The sequence below is a fragment of the Balaenoptera physalus genome, assembly GCF_965194825.1.
Source record: "Balaenoptera physalus genome assembly, chromosome: 10".
Lineage (NCBI taxonomy): Eukaryota > Metazoa > Chordata > Mammalia > Artiodactyla > Balaenopteridae > Balaenoptera > Balaenoptera physalus.
The window spans coordinates 71695307-71716631 of record NC_138889.1 but is presented as its reverse complement, the minus strand read 5'-3'; the positions used below and the strand labels follow the sequence as shown (position 1 = coordinate 71716631).

At 37.2% G+C, this 21325-nt stretch overlaps 1 protein-coding gene across 2 annotated transcripts in view; it reads left to right on the top strand.

Moving 5' to 3' along the window:
- Positions 1–20733, top strand: part of RRAS2 (RAS related 2) — a 71411-nt gene extending 50678 nt beyond the window's left edge. The window contains exons 2-6 of one of the 2 annotated variants that reach the window (XM_082476053.1): positions 4729–4816; positions 5733–5835; positions 6008–6116; positions 16930–17048; positions 19219–20733. In XM_082476053.1, coding sequence (XP_082332179.1) covers positions 4729–4816; positions 5733–5835; positions 6008–6116; positions 16930–17048; positions 19219–19414 — 615 coding nt within the window. In that variant the 3' untranslated portion in view covers positions 19415–20733. The remainder of the gene's footprint in view (positions 1–4728; positions 4817–5732; positions 5836–6007; positions 6117–16929; positions 17049–19218) is intronic. The other variant, XM_082476054.1, reaches the window with a different exon arrangement.
- Positions 20734–21325: the final 592 nt, after the last annotated feature.

Sequence of the window (21325 nt, the reverse complement as noted above, 5' to 3'; positions counted from 1 at the left end):
CCCTTGATTTGACCCTTCCTGTAGTATTTAATGTGCTACCACCAGATTTAAATTTTTTAAAATAATATATGCAAAAGTAGAGAGAATAGTATAATATACACTCGTATACACATTACCCAGATTCAGTAGTTGTCAAGGTTTTCCCATACTGTTTAACCAGTTTCCTTCCTCTGCTCTCTCCCTTTCCCCTCTTCTTTCCTGTGTGTTTAGAGGACTCCTAAGAATCGTGCTGTGCTCAGAAATGCCCTGTCATTTGTTTACAGCTCCCCAGTGGCACCTTAGGTCTAACCTCCTGTCCTTTTTATATGCGAGGGTGGTGGACTTTAACCAGTGAGCTGGATTTACTGAGTTTCCCAGAATCTCCAGTAAATTACCCAACCCAAAGTGTAGACCAGGCACCGCTCTGTGGCAGTGCTTGGGAACTACACTTTCACCAGCAGCTCGGTGTCTGGAGAGAGTGACTTGTCACTCCTGCCCACTAAATGCAGAAGTTGCCTCAGCTTCTTCTCTTTCCTCCCTGGGCTCCTCCTTATCTTCCTTAAGGCAACTTCTTTGAATGGGAAGAGAACGAAGTGGCAATTCTCTTAAGCCAAGCGGAGCTCCTGTTGTGCAACCTAGTGGCATATATGCAGGAATAACATTCCCAGCTATCACTATTCTGTTACTGAGAGCTTTGGACAACCCTACTCAGACCAGAGTTTATCAGGGAAAGTCTCCCTGTCTGAATGGGACAGCTTCCCTAATCTTAAACTTTTCTCCATAAATCCTAACAACCTTAAAGAGACTTAGGTCCACATTTGCCCTTCTTACTACCTGGAAGGCATCCCACTCATTGAAAGGAGGCATTCCATTTCTTTCTGGCTGAGATTCTTCTCCATGCATCCTTTCCTGTGTTTTCAGGAAAGCACATTACTTTCACCACCCCCGACCCTCATTACCCCTTTCAATGGACTGAACTCTTGTCCACTGTGCTTTCCTGCCCTTGCCTGAGCCTCTACTGTCTTCCACAATGCAGTGCTGTGTTTTGGTGTTTTTTTCTTGCTTTCTGCTACAAAATATCCTTTCTGGGCTGTGGTTGGTAGCTTTTTTCAATTTCAGGAGAGAGACTGTTTTCAGGCAAATTGCTGGGGCTCTATGTTTATAAGTGAATTGTACACATAGTTCCTATGTACGACTGCAGTATTAACTGCTTAAATTTTGTTGCCTTCTGAACAAGCATGTTAGTCGCATTTCATGCTGTTTCTGTTCTTTGGCCAATACGATTAATACTCCCCATTCCCCTTGCCGCCAGTCACAGCACAATTGCTAGATGTGTAAAAAGCAGTGGGTTCTGTGAAAGTAAGGACCTTGTCCTTGGGATGCCCCATAAATAATTGTTGAACAAATGCATGAAACCAAGAGCAAGAGCAATCAGCAGAAGGGTTTCAGGTCGTGAAAAATAACACTTTGAATGGTGAGCAACACACATCAAACTGGAGGGCTTTGTGAACTGTGTAAAGAAAGGGCTGAATCCTATAAGCAGTGGGGAACCATTCATGCATTTTATAGAGGTATAATTTGTATATGTACAAAAAAGTGCACACATCTTAAATGTGCTGCTTGATGAGTTTTTACATATGTATATACTTGTGTAATTACTGCTCAGACCCAAAAAATATTTCCAGAACTCCAGATGGGGAGCTTTTATCTTGATACACAACATTTTGGATACCAAGTTTGGTCTGTGGTATAACTAGGATTGGAATTATAACAGCTGTTCCTGGTATTAGCACATCTTTTTACTTGAATAAAAATGTTAGTTCATACCATTTTATTACATGACAAAAACAGTACACTGACTAACATTTATTAATCATCAGCATGTCTTGGCGCTTTATATTCATTACTTCATTTTATCTGTTCCATGGGGTTTTGTTACTATCCTGTTTTACAGATGCTGAAGGTTAAAGAGGTAAAGTAACTTGCCTTAGGTTCCACAGCTAGAAGGTAGCAGAATTAGAATTAAATCCAGGACTGCCCATCATCAGAGACTGATTTCTTGTTGGTGATCTGCTGCCTCAAATATCTGGGGCCCAGGTTTAAGTAGCAAAAATGTTATGTCTTTGTGGTAGGAGGTAATGGTTATCTTTCTTAGCTGCACACGATGGTTGTTGTTTTTAGGGACATTATAACCTGTGGCTTATTAGAATTGTGAGAGGGAAAGGGATCTTTGATTCTGTGACAGTCAGGCCTCAGCGTAATGTTCCTTAAGATGGAGCTTTATGAGGGAGGATGATGCTCTCAGTGAGGATGGCTCTTTAAAATCGGTATGTAGCAAGGTCTCTACAAATTTTGAAAATAGGACACAACAAAGATGAAATGTAGACCTAAATATCCAGAAATTCCAACAATTAATTTGTCTTAAAAATTAATGAGTGGAGGGCTTCCCTGGTGGCGCAGTGGTTGAGAATCTGCCTGCCAATGCAGGGGGCACACGGGTTCGAGCCCTGGTCTGGGAAGATCCCACATGCCACGGAGCGGCTGGGCCCGTGAGCCACGATTACTGAGCCTGCGCGTCTGGAGCCTGTGCTCCGCAACGGGAGAGGCCGTGACGGTGAGAGGCCCGCGCACCGCGATGAAGAGTGGCCCCCACTTGCCGCAACTAGAGAGGTCCCTCGCACAGAAATGAAGACCCAACACAGCCATAAATAATAAATAAATTAATTAAAAAAAAAAAAGAGTATCTACACATTTAAAAGTTAACATTTAAAAAAAAAATTAATGAGTGGAATAAATGCATGCCAGTGTTAGTGAAGTGGCAAAATTCTTATAACATTAAGATTGTATTTCAAGAGCTAAGACATCCAAAGAAAATATGAAACTTCCACAGTCACAGAAAGGAAAAACAGTTTATTTTAATTGCCCTCTAAGTTGCTTAAACCAACAATCCTCTATATGTGTTATTTTTTTAAATTTGGTATCACAATGCAAAAAAACCCATCACATTGAAAGAGTTCTAGCTATTATACATGACTTGGACATTTGAAAAAATATACTTAATATTTGTCCATTGTGTTTTCAGACAAAGTGGGAGGGACATTTTGGCACATTTAGGCATAACTTGGGAGTAGTCAATGAAACTTAGGTTTTACAAGATGAAAGCATGGCAAGAAGTGTCAGATTACTATGGAGAAACATGTTTCAGGAAACTAATCTTAAGATATAAATAGCATGCTTTATCCAGCTTGCTTGGTGAAAGACTGCTGTTTTGTGTTGTTTAGAGTAGTGGATACAAAGAATATTGTTATTGCCAGTTGTATTTACTTTTTGAAGAGGTGTGGGTGCCAGAAAGTCAGTTCAGGATTGTTTTGATGTCTGTGTATTTTTGAATGGGGATGGGGTGGTGATGGAGATGGCTTTCTACTCAAAGCTGCTCCTGTTGGTAAATGTTTTTGTTTTCAATAGACGTTGTTTAATAAATCATGCATTTAAATGAAGCCATCAAAAAGGAAATAGGATTATGGATGCCGAATTCTGTAATTAAAGTTAATCCAAAAATATAAATAAAAAATAGAAAGTGTCATTCACAAATAAAATAAATATGTAGAGTCATGGTAGCAAGCAGATCAGTCTCCCTCCCGCCGCCAAACCAGGAGTTTCTTTGCTGCCCTGTTCAGAGTGCCTACTTCTGAGTAGCTTTCTGGTGTTTGCACAGCTCACCATGCAGGGGTTGTCACTTAAGAATGATGTGTCTCTGGAGCCAGCAGGTCCAGCTTCCAGGAACCCTTGCCTGAAGAATGACTGAACACCTTTGGCGCCTGTCCCTAGCATCAAGCTGCCTTCTTCCAAGTCATCCCTCAGATTTTGTAATGAGCTAGTGGCAAAATAGGCTGTGAGGAAGTCAGTCAAGAGGGACAGAGTGAAGGAGATACTCAGAACTGATGTCAGTATCCTAGTTAGTGCCCTTCTGTATGAAGGGGGAAATAAGTTGTCTTTCAGATTCTTGTTTCTGTTTTTTTTCTAAAACCTTTAAAAAAAGACTGTGAAATGTAACATACAAACATTAAGTGGTTCGCTAAGACTCTTCCCTTCTTACTCTGCTACCTTAACTGTCCTCCTTCTGGTGATGATATCATAAGATAATAGTTGGGTGGCTTTGCTAACAGAAGAAGAAATAGAAGTTAAGATGAAAAACTAACAGAAATATTAGTGAAAGAATAAGTTTGAGATCCACAAAGATGAAAAAAAATCCTGAAATCATTTCCTTAGGATAATACACAAGGCAGCCGAAAGGGAACTCTAAGACAAGGTGTGCGAAAAGTGGAGAAAAGAAGATGAGGCATTGAATCAGGCAGACTTCGTGTTATCCTGTTTGTTTCAAACTACTTTGTTCTAAGGACTGATGCCTGCCATCGGGTTGCAGATAGACCTGAATTATAGCTTACTGTGTTTTTCTAGTTTTTCTGGAATTTGAGATCTAGAGTCTTAGGTGTATATAAGTTAATTATGAAAAGAAAAACTGCAGTAGATCTTTTACAGTCTTCTTGCATATTTCAGATGAAAATTCAGAGATATTTAGTACCCTTTCTCTACTTGAAACCTGCTCTGAATAGACTTCATTTAATGGGGAATTAACATAGTAGGATAAACCTTAATACAATGAAAATATTTTGATTAATTCTGGATAAAGTTACATTGGTACTTGGGCAAGTAAACATACATTTTAAAATAAGGTTCTTTTTCTTACAGTCCTATTTTGTAACGGATTATGATCCAACCATCGAGGATTCCTACACAAAGCAGTGCGTGATAGATGACCGGGCAGCCCGGCTAGATAGTAAGTAATCTTCCTTTATTTGATGGTTCACGTAACATATTTTTAAAAGTAAGCTTTGATGTTTTGCTAGGTTAAATACTACAATTGAAATGTTAGATGATCTTGAATATAAGCCCATCTCTTTCATTAGTTTTGGTTGATGAATCTGCATATTAGGCAATTTAAATATTCCTCAGTAAATGTTATGTAAAACAGTAATTGGATTGAGCTTGTTCTGGTGAAATTGGTCACGTCACTGTAACTTGCTGAAGTTGTGTTTGTTGGGACATTTGGAAAAAACATGAGGTTTCGGCTCTTCCTACCTTTTGATGAAGGCTGAAATGGGTGAAGTAAATATAGAAAAGCTTCAATATTTGCTAACTTGCTTAGAGTTTATAGCACAGAGGCCTTAGCAAACAGTGTTTTGTGCTTGGCTAAACTTTCCACCCCTCCACAAAAGAAAGCCCTGTTCTTTTAACTTGTATGATTCTTTTATTCACAGAGATCAAGAACTACATTAGCATCTGTACATTCAGTATGGTATTTGGGGGGTGGGGTGGACCAGCATTTCTTTCTTGAATTTACAGGTATCTTTTTCAGTTCTTTTCATGGAGGAGGTAAACATCAAGAGACTTCAGAGGTTATCTGACTGTCTGCCTAGATGTATTTGATATTCTTAACCTTGTAATTGCTATGCTAATATATTCTAACTACAAAATCAATCTGTACTGATGAAGATAACTCTGAAACTGTCTGCCATTAGAATATATTTGTCTTTAGCATTGAATAAAGTACTTAAAGGAGAATGCCATTTTTAAAATTATACTAAGTATGATGTGCTCCAGAGGACCCAGTTTAACTGGGCCTGCCCTTGTGAGGAAGCCATTTTTGTAAGATGAAAACACGAACATAATTACATTTCTTGTTTTTTCTTTAGTTCTGGATACAGCGGGACAAGAGGAGTTTGGAGCTATGAGAGAACAGTATATGAGAACTGGCGAGGGTTTCCTGTTGGTCTTTTCAGTCACAGATAGAGGCAGGTTTGTATCACTATTCAATTGTAGGTCTCCTGTTCATGTCTAGATCACTATTTCATTGAATTTGCATTCTTGTTTTTATAGAAAAAGGAAAAGTAATAAAGTAGTAAATGGAGCACGGGACTCTGAATTCTCATAGTTGACCAAATTGATTAATTTGTTTTTGTGTTTTTAGTTTTGAAGAAATCTATAAGTTTCAAAGACAGATTCTCAGAGTAAAGGATCGTGATGAGTTTCCAATGATTTTAATTGGTAATAAAGCAGATCTGGATCATCAGAGACAGGTGAGAAGGAATTTTGCTATTGGGAAGCCAATTATTTGTAATCATGTAAGTGAACAGATATGTTTAATGAGAAAGTGGCATGATCAAAAACACTGTGCTGAGTGTGGCAGACTGGATTTTATAGAGGTCCTGTAATAGGTGACAAATAAAAAGGAAGTAGATTTGGGGACATGACATTTTTACGTATTATACAGAACTTCAGTGGACTCTATAAGCCTGCAAGTATTTGCACCAGCTCCATTCACATGTTGTAATTTCTTAGGTAACACCCACAGCTCTAATTTAGTTAGATACTCTTAAACTTACCTGTAATTCAGTATTAATGCTACATTACCTCATTTAGAGAATGACTTTGATTTAAATTACAGTATTTGGATTTTTCCTAAGTCCCATTAATGACTGAATTTTCTGTTAATTCTTCACACATGGGCAGCTCTAACACCAGTAACCTGCAGGAAAATAATATTTTTAGTATTTAGTAGCAGGCTTGTTTATACTCACTTGTTCTTCACCCACTTATTTCACATTTAATTTAAAAACATTTTGGTAAATATTGGCCTCATCTTTTTGTGGGGGGAGGAACAAGATCAGATATAAATTAATGGAGGCTCTACATTATTTGGGGGTTCTTTTGGTGTCTTCATTTCTTTTAGGTCTTTAGTCTCTATCCCACATCTGGAATACAATTGTTTAAATACTTAATTTTTGCCGGTATTTAAGTTCTCTTTTGTTTTTATATAACCTTGTGTTAACAGACTTTTGTGTTAACAGATTTTGATTGAAAGTGCAAACATCAGGAAAAATTGGTTGATAAACAGCATTGAGGATAGCCTTCCATTTTGTAGTTAACTATTATTTAAAACATAATCTTTGATTTGTGTGCTCTATTTGTAAAGTTTTGTTGAAGGTATACCAAGTTTAAAGCATGAACTTAAGAGAATGATATTGTTCTAATGCTAAGGTTTAGAAATGGTTACCTGATGTAGAATGAATTTTACTGTCAGACCTCTTTCAAATCTGAATTATTATAAACTTAAGGTGAAAACATTCAATCTTCATTTCAAACCAGTATAAGCTGTTGGAAGTAATTTAGGATATGACATTGCTCACATCTTAAAACCTGGAGTAGACAGTCCATCTTTTTTTTTTTTTCTCATTTATATGTTATTTTTTGGGGACCATTTCCTTCAGTGTTTCTGAATCTAATTATGTTTATTAAATATTGCCCAGTAGAACCTTTTTACTGCTCTTCTCAGGCCTTTCTAGTACTAGAAACACTTTTAGATGTCATTGGATCTGGGGAATAATGGCAAAGTAACTCTGCAGGGAGCAAGCAGTTCTTGCCCTATCTAATGCTAGTTAGATATGTTTCCTGCCGTGATTTTTCTCAAACTTTTTTATGGTGGTAACTCCAGTAAAGGAATAAGTGGTAGGCCTGGGATGAGGTGGGAATCTTCTATAGTTTAGGCAGGATTAGGGAGAACAGAGGAAAGGGAGTATGTCCATCAGAACTAAATAAGTCTTGCTATGATTAGCTTGTGGGCAAGGGGTCTGTATGAGTTACTTTTAAGTCATTTATATGTTGAAGATTGCCAGTATTTGGAGTGTGGTTTCCATCTGTCTGCAGATATTAACATATTGTGACACTTTGGCTTTGTTTTTACCATAGATTTATAAATTTTTCATCTTAAGTTTTTTTCTTTTTATAAAAGTAATAGATTTCAGAGTAAAATAAGAACAAGGTGGTAAAAGAAGCAATATAGGGGATGATAAGTTTAATATTTCCATCCCCTTAAAGGTAGGCAATTAGCTTGGAGTAAGTTCTTAATTTCTCTGGTTTAAAACATATACATAGACATTAAGTACTATGTACATGCTGAAAAGTTGAAATGTATATATATCCAAGGGAGAAAAGCAAATGGCTGAAAACTGACTGCTTAGTTTTCTGCTCATTCCTATAGATTCTCCTCTCTGAAGGATAGGCACAAAGAAACATTTTATTCCTCCCATGCTTTGTGTTCTCTTTTCTAGGTTCCTTCACCCTGCACTCAGGCGTAAAAGTCATCATCATTACTCTTATGTGAGAGCCTTTAGTGCTGACTGGAAATCCTACTACGTTTCTCTAGTCTATTCATTTCCCACTTGTTTGGATGATTATTACTTACTTTCTATTTTTAAATTAATAACACTTTCTTCCCCTTCCTCATCCTCAGCAGATTGATGATGAGTGGTATTTTCCTATTTCACTGAGAAATTTTTACATGTTCCCAAGCTCCACATACGCTAACCTAAGGGCGCGTATGCCCCATTAATTCTGCTTCCTCCCACTTGCATGGATAAACTTCACCTCCCTGACCAGCCTCTCTGATAGGCACTGAAGCCCGTCTGTTCCTCCTCATGGGCATCACCCCAGCAATTGTTCCATCCAGGTGTTCCATTTCTCTCCTGCATGATTATTCCCATCAGCATGCGACATGCTACAATGCTCTCACCTTTAAAACAAAAAGTAATAACCACAGCAAAAGCTAATCTCACATTCCTCTCCGAGAACCTTTTTTGCTGCTCCTCCTAGTAAGCAAAACTCCTTAGAAGCGTTATCTACGCTCGCTCTCTACTTCCTTTCCTTTCTTTTTCTTGTTTGCACTGACTGCAGGCATGTAGCACCCGGTCAAGGTCACCACTTGCGCAGATGTAACATTTGACACAGTTACCCACACTTTCCTTTTTGAAACACTTCGTTTACTTAGCTCTGGAACACCATTCCCTATGCATCCTCCCCCTTCCCACCTCCTTTTGTTGGTACTTCCTTGTCTTTCTCAGGTGTCTTAGGGCTCAGGCACACTCTCTTCTGTGTACATTCTGTGTCCTGGATGTACAAAGACAAACATGCCTTACCCCTCCAAGCCTTGAGGGCCATACTTGGTGCAGTTGAAATTGAGATGCTGTATTAAAGGTTTTTACCTTTTAAAAGTCTCTTCAGAATTAAAGATGATGTTCTGTAATGCCTTGGCACCCTTACTTGCTCTACCAACTGATCCTGGACAGGCCACAGGTACCTCATAATAACTTCTTCCACTTGTTTGGAAATGCTGACTTTTTGGTCATCTCTTTAGGTCAGTGACCAGTCTGGCTTGCTCTTAGTTGCTGATCAGCTTGTTCTTTTCTGCCTTTGTCTTAGGCTCTACCCTTTGGACTTTCTCTAGCTTCTAGCCCGTTTTCTCTTACATAGCAAATGCCAGTTCCCCATGTTCTTTGAATTTGTGGGTCAGCCCTGGGCATTCCTACTACTGCTCCTGAGATTCTGAACACATGAGGGAGGGGAGATCAGCCAGAAGAGGCTTTGCCTATTTCCTTTTGACTTCTGTATCTCTGTGGACTTGCTTCATCCACCCACCTATTCATCCAATTTTTTATAGAACACTTTCTAGGCACTTACGACAGAGCAGTAGAAAAAACAAGGTCACCGAAATAAAAAGAGATCTGTAGAATTTGAATGGCAGTGTTATCACATACCTGGGCCCTTAGAGGTACATTGATCATTTTGTTTATCCTGTCAGAGGTATAGGAAGAAAATATGGGTAAATGATTTACTTGCCCTTGCTAAAATGTAAACGTAGGTAAATATGACAACATATTGATTCTGAAATTTCATACAGCAGCTGTGTGTGGGCTTGGACTGTGGACTTCATGATAGCTCTGATTTCAAGTTCCTTGTCCTTGACTCAGCCTCGTCTAGAAATCAATGGTTTTTTGCCTTTTTAAAAAAATTTGTTTTTGCTTTTTTGATTTTCCCCCTTTTACCTCTCCTGGCTTGCCTCAGTTTCTCCCTTTCCTGTCCCCCTTGTTAGGTACTTAATTTCTACTGGCCACCATTAATTCCAGAAAGGAGCCCATTACACTTATAACAATAGATTACTTAAGTATGTTAATCCCCACTCCTCTTATCTGTAAGTACCTTGACCACACTGTGCCCTGCAGCCTCCCAGGAAAAAGAACCCCCTCCGCCCAACACTAGAGTAAGGGTCTTCTCTGGCCTTACCTGTTTGTGCCTTGTCTGCATCTAAAAGATTTGTAAGCGCCATGACGGCTTCTCAGTTTTGACCACTTAGTTTTGTTCATGTTTTGTCCTTAGCACAGAGAACAAAGGTATGCACTCAATATACAGTTGCTGAGTGAATGAATCAAGGCATCAGTGAATCAAGATGTGGTATTAATATGATGACTCTTTCTACATAATAGATATTTTTGAAAAACAAAACAAGTTTTGCTTCTGTAAACTTAGGTTATTCATTTACTTGACACATCCCTAAGTGACTATTGCAGATGTTGTACTCTATTCCTATTAAACTTAGTTTGTTTAATAAAATTGCTCTCATCATTCCCATTTTGCTCTTCTCTATTTAGAAATACGTAGTATTAGATAAACTCATGTTATTGTGGATTTTCACAAATATTCATTTGTGCCTTAGAACTGAGTCCCATTGGAGGTTCCCAAATGGTAAATCTGAATTTCTTGCATCAGGTTCACCTTTGTTGTTTAAAACAAAACATTTCTGGTAGCACTCAGACCTACTAAACCAGAATATCCAGGTTTAGGATTTGGTATCTTTGTAAAATTCTCTGGGTTGGGGAACGTCTAGGAAATCCTTGTTTGTGTAGCTTTCAATCTTCTGTTGATTTCTAGCTTCACAATGTTTTGGCTTTGGTACATGTGGTGTTCTTTTTGTCATATTTTTTTCCTTTGGTGGTAGTGATGCTATTTTTACTTCTTCGTTAAAAGTATGCTACACCAGTGAGCTCATAAGCAGCTTTATGTGTGGTTAGAGATTTCTTGACCAGAAATGTGTGTATGAACTTTGCTGACCTCAATTCCTGGAAGACTGATGTGAGACCATGCTTTAAAAATAAATAAATGAAGCACATAACAGTCTTAGCCGTGGGATTGTTTTATCATCTAGACCGTTAATTCATTAATTTTTCTTAATTGTATAAAGATAGGTCATTTGCTGTTTCCCTCTGGCCGAATTACATTATGTAGGTGGGATAGGGCAAGGTAGCTTTCTAAAGAATAATTGAGCAGAAATACAAAGAACAAAATTCTTAAGGACATATATTTCCCTCCCCCAATCAAATTACTTTATATTAGTAAAGTAAGTAATTTATTAAGATTGACATGTCGCAAAAATTTATTTTTACTTTTCTTCTTTTATATCTGTTTTCTTTTACTTCAAGATGTACTTATTTGGTCATACTCTATTTCCTTAATGTATATTTATTAAATAACTACTATGTGCTCTTCTAGGCTCTGGGTGTACAAAGACAAATATACCTTACAACTTAGCTAAAAAGGACATAATGGTGGGATAATGAGAAAACAAAACCAAAAATTGTAGTGTAGTGTGTTGACTTTTTTTTGCTGGTCATTATAGGATGTGATGTGCCTTCTGGGATGCTGTTGTAAAAACAACACTAAGGAGAAGTTTTTGATTGCTTGAGTCTTGAAGTATTAGTATGAAACAAATTAGGAGTATAGAGTTGGGAGAGAAGGGATGACATCCCAGGATGAAGGAACAGAATTTTTGACAACATGAGGATATTTTTGTAGGAAGGAATTTTATGTCAACTTTTCTTAAAAAAGGAATTGTCCTTTCTAAATTGGTGGCTCTGTAAAGATTTATTTTCTTACTTGGCTTCCTTACTTATTGTTAATTGCTTGCTTGATTTGATTGATTTATATTTCAAACCATAGGCCTTATGGTACATGTGCTGTTTTGAAGAGAGGCAGGGTAAATTTTAAGGTTACATAAACTTGGGTATACTAATACTGTGTAGAACCTGCCTGCCACTCTTTTGGAACACAACAGAGTATAAACTGTTATGAAGTAATTGTTAGATATATGTGCATTAATGTAATGGCCTAATGATATTGCATTGAAGGTGCTGAATTTTGAGAATATAATATTAAATTAGGAGAACAAGCTACCTGAAAGGATTAGAGGGAACAATACCTTGAGCTAAAATAGGGCCCAGGAATATTCTAATCAGCCAGAGTGTCAAACTTGATAATTCCTGGGGTATCGAATAGTGCATTGAAAAGGGTTTTGTTCTAGTAGTGGGGCAAAATTAGCCTTAGATGAAATGCTGTTCTGGTACTGTACAATAGAAAGGATCAAACTTTCCGAATAATTGCATCCCAGAAGAAAGCTCAAGAATATTTATAGGAATACAAATTATCCGGAACTCAATAGGTAAAAATCTAGTAACCACGCATCCACTCAAAACTTACCAAGCACGTAAAGAAGCAGGAAAATATGACCCATAGTAAGGAGAAAAAACAGTGAATAGAAACAGATCTAGAAATGACACAGATGATAGAGTTGGTGAGCAGAGAAATTAAAATGGATATTATAATCATATATACCATATGTTCAAGAAGCTAGAGAAAAGACTGAATATTGAATATGTTAAGTAGAGACATGGAAGATGTAAAAAGATCAAAATCAAACTTCCGGAAATTAAAACTACAATGTCTGAGATGAAAAATACACTAGATGGGATTAACAGCAGAAGTAATGGCTGAAAATTTTCTAAATTTGATGAAAACTTACAAAGCTCAACAAACCCTGAGCACGAGAAATATGAAGTAAACTACAAGGCACATTATAATGAAATTGCTTAAAAGCAGTGATAAAGAGAAAAAATTGAAAAGTAACCAGAGGGGGGAGAAACATCGCATACAGGGCATCAAAGATAAGGATGACAGCAGTCACACTGTTTCTCACAGGAGACGATGCAAAGAAGATGGTGGTACAGCATCTTTCCAGGTACTGAGAGAAAAAACTCATCTGAAAATCTACTTCAAAAACAAAGGTGAAGTCAAGACTTCTCCCAGATAAACAAAAAGTGAAAGAATTTATTACCGGCAGACCTACGTTAAAAGAAATGCAAAAAACAAGGAAAACCATACCGAATGGAAATCTGGATCTATACAAAGAAATGAAGAACACCTTTACCCATTTATGTGGGTAAATATAAATGACTTTTATTGTTATTTAAATCTCCTGAAAACATAATTGGATGTTTAAAGCAAAAATAATAACAATATATTCTAAAGTAATAGGTATAATAATAAAAAGAGCAGGAGGGAGAAACATACTATTGTTATAAGGTTCTTAAACTATACATGGATTGACATAATATCATTTGAATTAGACAGTGATGAGTGAAACATGTATGTTATAAACTCTAAAGCAATTATAAAAATAACATAATAGGTACATAGTTTATTAGCCAACAAAGAAGATCAAATGGAATCATAAAAACAATACAGTTAACCGAAAAGAAGGCAACTTTTGATAAGTAGAACAAAGAATAAATGGGATGGTTAGGAAACAAATTTCAAGATGACCCAACTATATCAGTAATCACATTAAACATAAATAGTGTGAACACCTCAATTAAAAGGCAGACATTGTCAGATTGGATAAAAAGCAAGACCCTGCAAGAAATCTACTTTCAACGTAAAGACACAAATAGGTGAAAAGTACAAAGGATGGGGTAAGGTATACCATGCTAATACTAATGAAAAAAAAGTTGACGTGGCAATATAAATATCAGACTAAGTAGATTTCGGAGCAAATATTATTACTAGGAATAAAAAGGATCATTTCATAATGATAAAGAGATTAATTCATCAAGAGGACTTAACAATCCTAAACATTCATGTAATGAATAACAGCTTCAAAATTCTTAAAGCAAAAATGGGAAGAACACTTATAGTCAGAAGTTTCAGCACCTCTTTCAGTAATTGAGCAAGTGGAAAGAAAATCAGTAAGGATATAGATGGTTTGAACAACACTGTTGGGCAACTTATCCTAACTGACGTTTAGTAAACACTCCACTGAACAACAGCAGAATACACATCTTTTGAAATGAGAATGGGTCATAGAACAAGTCTCAATACAGTTAAAGGGATTCTAGTCAGATGATGTATGTTCTTTGACCACAGTGGGATTAAATTGGAAATAACAAAGATATCTAGGAGATCTCCAAATATGAGGAAATTAAGATACTTTTAATTTACCCTCGGTACAAAGAAAAAACAGGACATTACAAAGTATTATGAGCTGAATGATAACTAAAACAACATATCAAAATTTGTGGGATGCTATTAAAGAAGTACCTATAGAGAAATTTATAGCATTAAATATTTGTACTAGGAAAGAAAAAAGGTTTCAATTCAGTGACTAGCTTCTACCTTAAGAACTATAAGAAAAAGAAAGAGCAAATTAAAACCATAGTAATCAGAAGAAGTAAAATAATAAAGATAAGAATGGAAACCAATGAAATCGAAAATAGAAAAAACATAGAAAAGTAAATAAAAACCAAAAACTGGTTTTTAGAAGATGAAAGTTACAAATCTAGCCAGAATGATCAGGTTTAAAAAAAAAAAAAAAAAAGACAAATTCAGTAATGGGAGAGATAACCATCCTTTCAAATCTTTTTTTTTGTTGTTAATAAATTTAGGGAAGGCTCTTTTATTTATTTATTTATTTTTGTCTTTATTTTTGGCTGTGTTGGGTCTTCGTTTCTGTGTGAGGGCTTCCTCTAGTTGCGGCAAGCGGGGGCCACTCTTCATCGTGGTGCGTGGGCCTCTTCACTGTCGCGGCCTCTCTTGTTGTTGAGCACAGGCTCCAGACGCGCAGCATCAGTAGTTGTGGCTCACAGGCTTAGTTGCTCCGTGGCATGTGGGATCTTTCCAGACCAGGGCTCGAACCCGTGTCCCCTGCATTAGCAGGCAGATTCTCAACCACTGCGCCACCAGGGAAGCCCTCAAATCTTAATAGATATTTAAAAGATAATAAGGAAATACTATAAACAACTTTATACCAATAAATTCAGCAGGTTAGATGAAATACACCTATTCCTTGAAAGGCACAAACTCAAGAAAAAAATAGATAAGCTGAGTAGTACTATATGTATAAGATAAATCCAATTTATTGTAAAAACCTTTCCTCAAAACTCCAGGCCCAGATGGATTCACTGGGCCAGTTTTACCAAACTGATTTTGCTGAAACTATTCCAGAAAATTGAAGAGGAGAGAATTCTTTCCAACTCATTATATGAAGCCAGTATTACTCTGATACCAAATCAGACAAAGATACAAGAAAACTACAGTTCAATATTTCTCAGAAACATAGATGTAAAATTTTTTAATTAAAATTTTAGTAAATAGAATTCAATATATGAAAAGAACAATGCATTATCACTCAAGTGGAGTTAATTCCAGGAATGCCATGTTGATTTAACAGGCAAAAGTGAATCAGTATAATTTATCATATTAACAGACTAAAAAGGAAAGATCATATGATCTCAACCGATGCAGAAGAAAAAAATTTGACAAAATGCAGCATCGGTTCCTGATAAAAACTCTTTATAAATGGAATAGTGAGGAACTTTATTAACCTGATAAAGGGCATCTGTAATAAAACCCTACAACCAACAGCTTACTTAATGGTGAAAGACCAAATGCTTTCTCCCTAAGATCAGAAACAAGTCAAAAGTACCCCCTCACCACTGCTGTCTTGGAGCTTCCAGGCAGTGAGGTAAGGCCAGAAAATGAATGAAAAAACATCGACATCAGAAAGGAAGCAACAAAACTGTCTTTATTAGCAAATGGCATGATTGCTTATGTAGAAAAGCCTATGGCATTTACAAAAACAAAGCAAAACAAACTCACCTAGATAAGTGAGTTTAGCATAGTTCCAGGTTCTAAGATAAAGATACAAAAATTATGATTCTATTTTGCAGAGAAAAATGTATATCATTGAAAAAAGATGAGAAGAATGTCGTTCTGTATGGATGATAAGTTCCTAAATTTTCTTTTTTTTCCTTTTTGCCCATCTGTAATTTTCTCACCTTCTATAAGTGTTTACTTTTGTGGTAATGACAGCAGTGAAAGTCACTTTTTCAGAAATATGAATTTTCAGCCCCACTATATAAATATAAATGTAATATAGTTTAATAGTTGTAGGTAATTATCACTATTCCAACCCTCTACATTTAAAATATATATAGGGCATTTACTATATAGGGCTAATATTCAATTAGCCTTTTCTTATTCTGGCCTACCATTTATATGTCATCAGCAATGCTACCCTTCCCTGCCTACCTTCCTTCATTTCTTCATGTAAGGAAGGCATTGTGAGGGCTTGTGGTCCTATTCATTATTTTTTTTCCCACATATTTATTGAGAGTCTTCCAAGTACCAGGTACTGGGGAATGCAGATGTGAAGAAGACCCCATGGCTTCTTGAGGCATGTCCTGCTCTCCAGCCTCATCTCTTGCCATTTTCTCTCTTAGCTTACTGTATTCCAGCCACTCTAGGCTTCTTTCAGTTTCTGGAACTTGGAGTGCCCTCATGCCTGCTGTTTCCTTTGTCAGGGATACTTCTTCACCCCGACCCAACTCCATACGCTTTACCTAAATATCACTTCCTCAGGGAAGCTTTCCCTGACCTGCTCAGCAGGGTTATACACTCTCATAGCACCTTGTACTTCCCAGAATTTACCACTGTTGTATTTAATACTTTTTGAGTAATCAGTAGGCTGACATCTTGCTTCTGTCATGTTCTGAGTTTTTCTGCAGAGGTGGGCTTCAGCACTATGAGTTAAGCTATTAAGTGTCTTGGTTCGTCTTAAGACAAACCAGCTTGGTCTCTGGCTGGATTAACAGTACAGTGTGTGGCCGAGCAGTAGATGGAGCAGATCTAATTGTTAATACTGTGCCTCAAACACAACTCTTGAAATTTCAGGTAACGCAGGAAGAAGGACAGCAGTTAGCACGACAACTTAAGGTAACATACATGGAGGCGTCAGCAAAGATTAGGATGAATGTAGATCAAGCTTTCCATGAACTTGTCCGGGTTATAAGGTAAGCAAAACACATCCCAGAAGTTTGTTTTAATTTATTGAATTTGATGGGTAGTCACATTATGCTTTTAAAAAAAATTAACTAAGAAAAAAAATTACCATTAAATGTTTTTTGTAAGAAAGAGGAAAGTGTATGTAGGAGTGATTCTTTTCTGGGAATCATTTTTGACATGGTATGTTACAATTTTTAATTACGTACATAATTCTGGTTCTTTCCTACATAAAAAGCCTAATTTTATTATATTGAAGTAGAGAACACATAGAGATTTTGAAAAGAATTGGTGCACCTTCCAAAGGTGGCGGTGGTGTGAAGATAGTGACGACAGCAGCTAACACTTGAGCGGTAGCCTCTGCCAGATCCTGTGCTAAGTGCTTCACGTGTATTACTACATTTAATCCCCACCACAACCCACTGATGCCCCTACTCTCCCATGAGAAAACGGGTACAGAGAGGTGAAATAATTTGAACATATTAAATGGCAGAGCTGGGACTTAAATCCAGGTCTCTGATTCCAGAGCCTGTGCTCTTAGCTTTGCTTCTTACCCACTCCTTCCAGGCCACGAGGAAGCCAGGCAGCAGGGATTCAGCAGTCCCACAGGGTATGAAGTGTGATATCCAGACTTCATAGAGGTTTTCTGTTCGCTGGCCTAGGAGGCCTCTGTGGTTCAGAAAGTGTTAATGGGTTCCAGAAAGCTGGAGGTGGTGAGTGAGGTTGGCTGGAGTTGGTGTGTGTGAGAAAGAGTGAGTTGCTTTAGCAGGTGGGGTTTTGTGAGATTATTTTGGGTCTTGGTGGCTTGGCCTCTGCTTCATCCTCTGTTCTTAGATCTGCTGGTTTCCCTGCTAGTTAGTTTGACAGGTATATGGAGTTAGTTCCTGTTAGTTGTACGTCTAAGGTGAATTGACATTTTGAGCTCTGGGCTTCTACTTGTACTTTTTCTTAGCCCGTTACTAGGGCATTCTTTTTGTGGGGTGGAAAAGAAGATTGCTTTTTATTTTTTAGTACTTTGTTAAAAATCCAAATTCAGTTATTTTTTAATGAATACAGAGTCTCAGTTTTGCAAGATGAAAAGATTTGGGAGGTGGATAGTAGTGCACAACATTGTAAATATATGTAAAGCACTGAACTGTACACTTAAAAATGGTTGAGATGGTAAATTTTATGTGTATTTTACCCGCCCCCCCCCCAAACCAATTCCTTTTTTTTTTTTTTTTGGCCATGTTGGATCTTCGTTGCTGCGCGCAGGCTTTCTCTAGTTGTGGCGAGCGGGAGCTACCCTTCGTTGCGGTGCGTGGGCTTCTCATTGAGGTGGCTTCTCTTGTTGCAGAGCACGGGCTCTAGGCACACGGGCTTTAGTAGTTGCGGCATGCGGGCCCTAGAGTGCGTGGGCTTTAGAAGTTGTGGCATGTGGGCTCTAGAGCACAGGTTCAGTCGTTGTGGCGCACGGGCTTAGTTGCTCCGTGGCATGTGGGATCTTTCCAGACCAGGGATTGAACCTGTGTCCCCTGCATTGGCAGGCGGATTCTTAACCACTGCACCACCAGGAAGTCCCACCAGTGCTTTTTAAAAATAATTTTTATTGCTTTTTTGAAATATTTAATCCCTGGTTTTGATCCTCAGAATTGATCCACATCCATCAGTCAGTTAGGAGTGAGGAGGGGGTACATGAGACTTTTTTTGTGCCAGAAACTGTTAGACATTTGAACATAACAAAATCTTCTTTAATCCTCATAGCAACTGTGAAAGGTAGGGTTTTATTATCCCTCCTTAAAAACACACCCCTCAGAGAGATCAACTAACTTGTTTAATACAGACTTGTAGTTACGAAGTGGCAAAACCAGGATAGGAATGGCATACCTCATAAGGGCAGGTACTCTAGTGATGGATGTTCATTCCTAAGGATACCTTAGAGTCATGGAATTTCAAACTGGGAAGGGAACTTAGAGGTTGTTGAGTTCAGCATCTCACCTAATTGAATACTCACCCATAAATGAAACTCAGACAGCTTTGCTTATGCTCATGTTGAAGCATTTGTACCTCCCTGCCCCCAAAGATTTGCTTTGATTCCCTAGTTGAAATTTAACATTGAAAAGCATATGCACATAAACCAGACTCATCCAACAATAACCTGCATTTATAATAATGTATTACCAAAAAGTCAATTATCTATAGGTTTTTCTATCTTACAGGAAATTTCAGGAGCAGGAATGTCCTCCTTCACCAGAACCAACACGGAAAGAAAAAGACAAGAAAGGCTGCCACTGTGTCATTTTCTAAGAATCCCTTGAATTTTAGCTACCAACTGCCAGGAAAAGCCCTCATCTTCTCTTCTCTCCTTACGGTTTACATCACGTTGGTACCTTTCTAGCCTTAGATAAATGATCACCGTGGTAGCCTTAGACCAAGAAGCTGGCTAATCCTTTCCATGAAGCTAATCCAATGGTCAGTCAAGACAGATTTAAAGGAAACACTAAGGCTGCTTCAAAGATTATCTGATTCCTTTAAAATGGATATCTATATACACAGACACATTCTTTTTTTAAGGGCTTACTTTTAATAGGGATGGATCAGTTTTGGAACCTAAGCTGTTTGCCAAGCTGAAGTCATAGGTTGTGAAATAACTTTTAACTTCTGGAATCATATTGCCTACTGTTACTCTAAATAGAAACATAGGGAGTTTTTTTAAAATGTGAATTTTTGCCTATCTCTAAAAATTTTGATGTCAACTTTAGTTAACCTTAAGTACACTGAATTGAATCCACAAAAGTGAGACATCTCAGACCTTTACTGATGCTATAGCCTTTTGTTTTCCAGTGGCCAAAATACCAAAATGCCTACTGTATTTATAGGTTAAAAACTGCGTGTAAAGCCTTTACTATTATTCCTAAAGATAATATTCTATGTGGCCAAATATTTGGACTCATTTTGGACTTAGGCATTTTAGTGTTCTTGGTTTTTTAATTTAACTCTTTTCACAGCCATGTTGAGAGTAAAAATAAATAATTTCTGTCTGTCTTCCTTTTCAAGTATTTCTGGATAAGGGATTCAAAAAAACTAAAACTGTTTTTGTTTGTAATATAAAATATGGAATTGATCTTTCCAGGGTCAGAGATGATTAATGTTTTGCTATATACTTTTATACATTATTTTCTTATCAAACTAGTTAACAAGTATTTTTATATGTTTGTAAGCAAATATGCTTTCACAGCATACCTTGTGTATATGTAAAGATAAGTATTTAATTCTCACTGTTCACTTTTAGCTGACAAAGGAAAAAAAGTGAAAACTACAGAAACTGTGGTAGAACCTTACATGCTGTTCTGGTCCTGGTTGTACCCGCCTTTGGCCAGTCACATAGCTACTCAAGAAACCTTCCCAATAGAGTACAACAGGATGAGAATCTGAAATCACTTCCGATATCCCCTACTAGATATTGACTGCTATATCAAGTAGTAAGTGGTAAAACTTTTAATTGACAATTAGTATAACTGTGGGTGACTTCTGATTTTGTTTTTAATTCTGTGGATTGTGTTTAAACAATTCAAAAGTATGTTCCTGATTTTGAGATACTAAGTGGTATTGCACAGTTGTCACTTTATTGAATGTGTACAACAGTTCCATGAAGTTTATAAAGCATACCCTTGTATAGCTTCAGGTGCTAGAATTAAAATTGATCTGTTATCACAAGATGATGCTTGATGACTTGTTATTTTGGTGGTTTATTGAAGGAATGAGTGTTGGAGGAAACTTATTTTCATAGCTCTGTGCCTTTTCCTGAGGATTTGAATCTAAGATCAATACTGGTTATTTAGTAGGTGAACTTGAAGTGAAATGGCTTGGTGTTTTTAGTGATTTCCTGAATATTTTCTTAAGTCATTGTTTCTTTAACTTTTTCTATGAAGTGCTCCTGACAGAGATTCCTCACTGTAGAGGGGAGAGGAGGGTGAATACATACACATATACTCTCTCCGAGGATGATGCCTAAAACAGCTGAAGCAAAGCACACAAATTTATTTGAATGCTAATTAAAATTACTGCCCAGGAAGATACCACATTTATCCCGTGGCTTTTGGTGCTATAGCACTATCTTTTGTATCCTTGTTAGTACTTTCAGTTGGGGAAGTTTTTTTAATTTATCGTTGGTAACTTCAGATAAAAAGAGATAGTCTATACAACATTCATATTTAGTGGGAAACCTTTTGTTTTATTCTGAGTAGATGATTTATAACAAAGCAGCCTAAAAGTTAAATTTTGTTATCTCAGTTTACTTCTTTTTTTC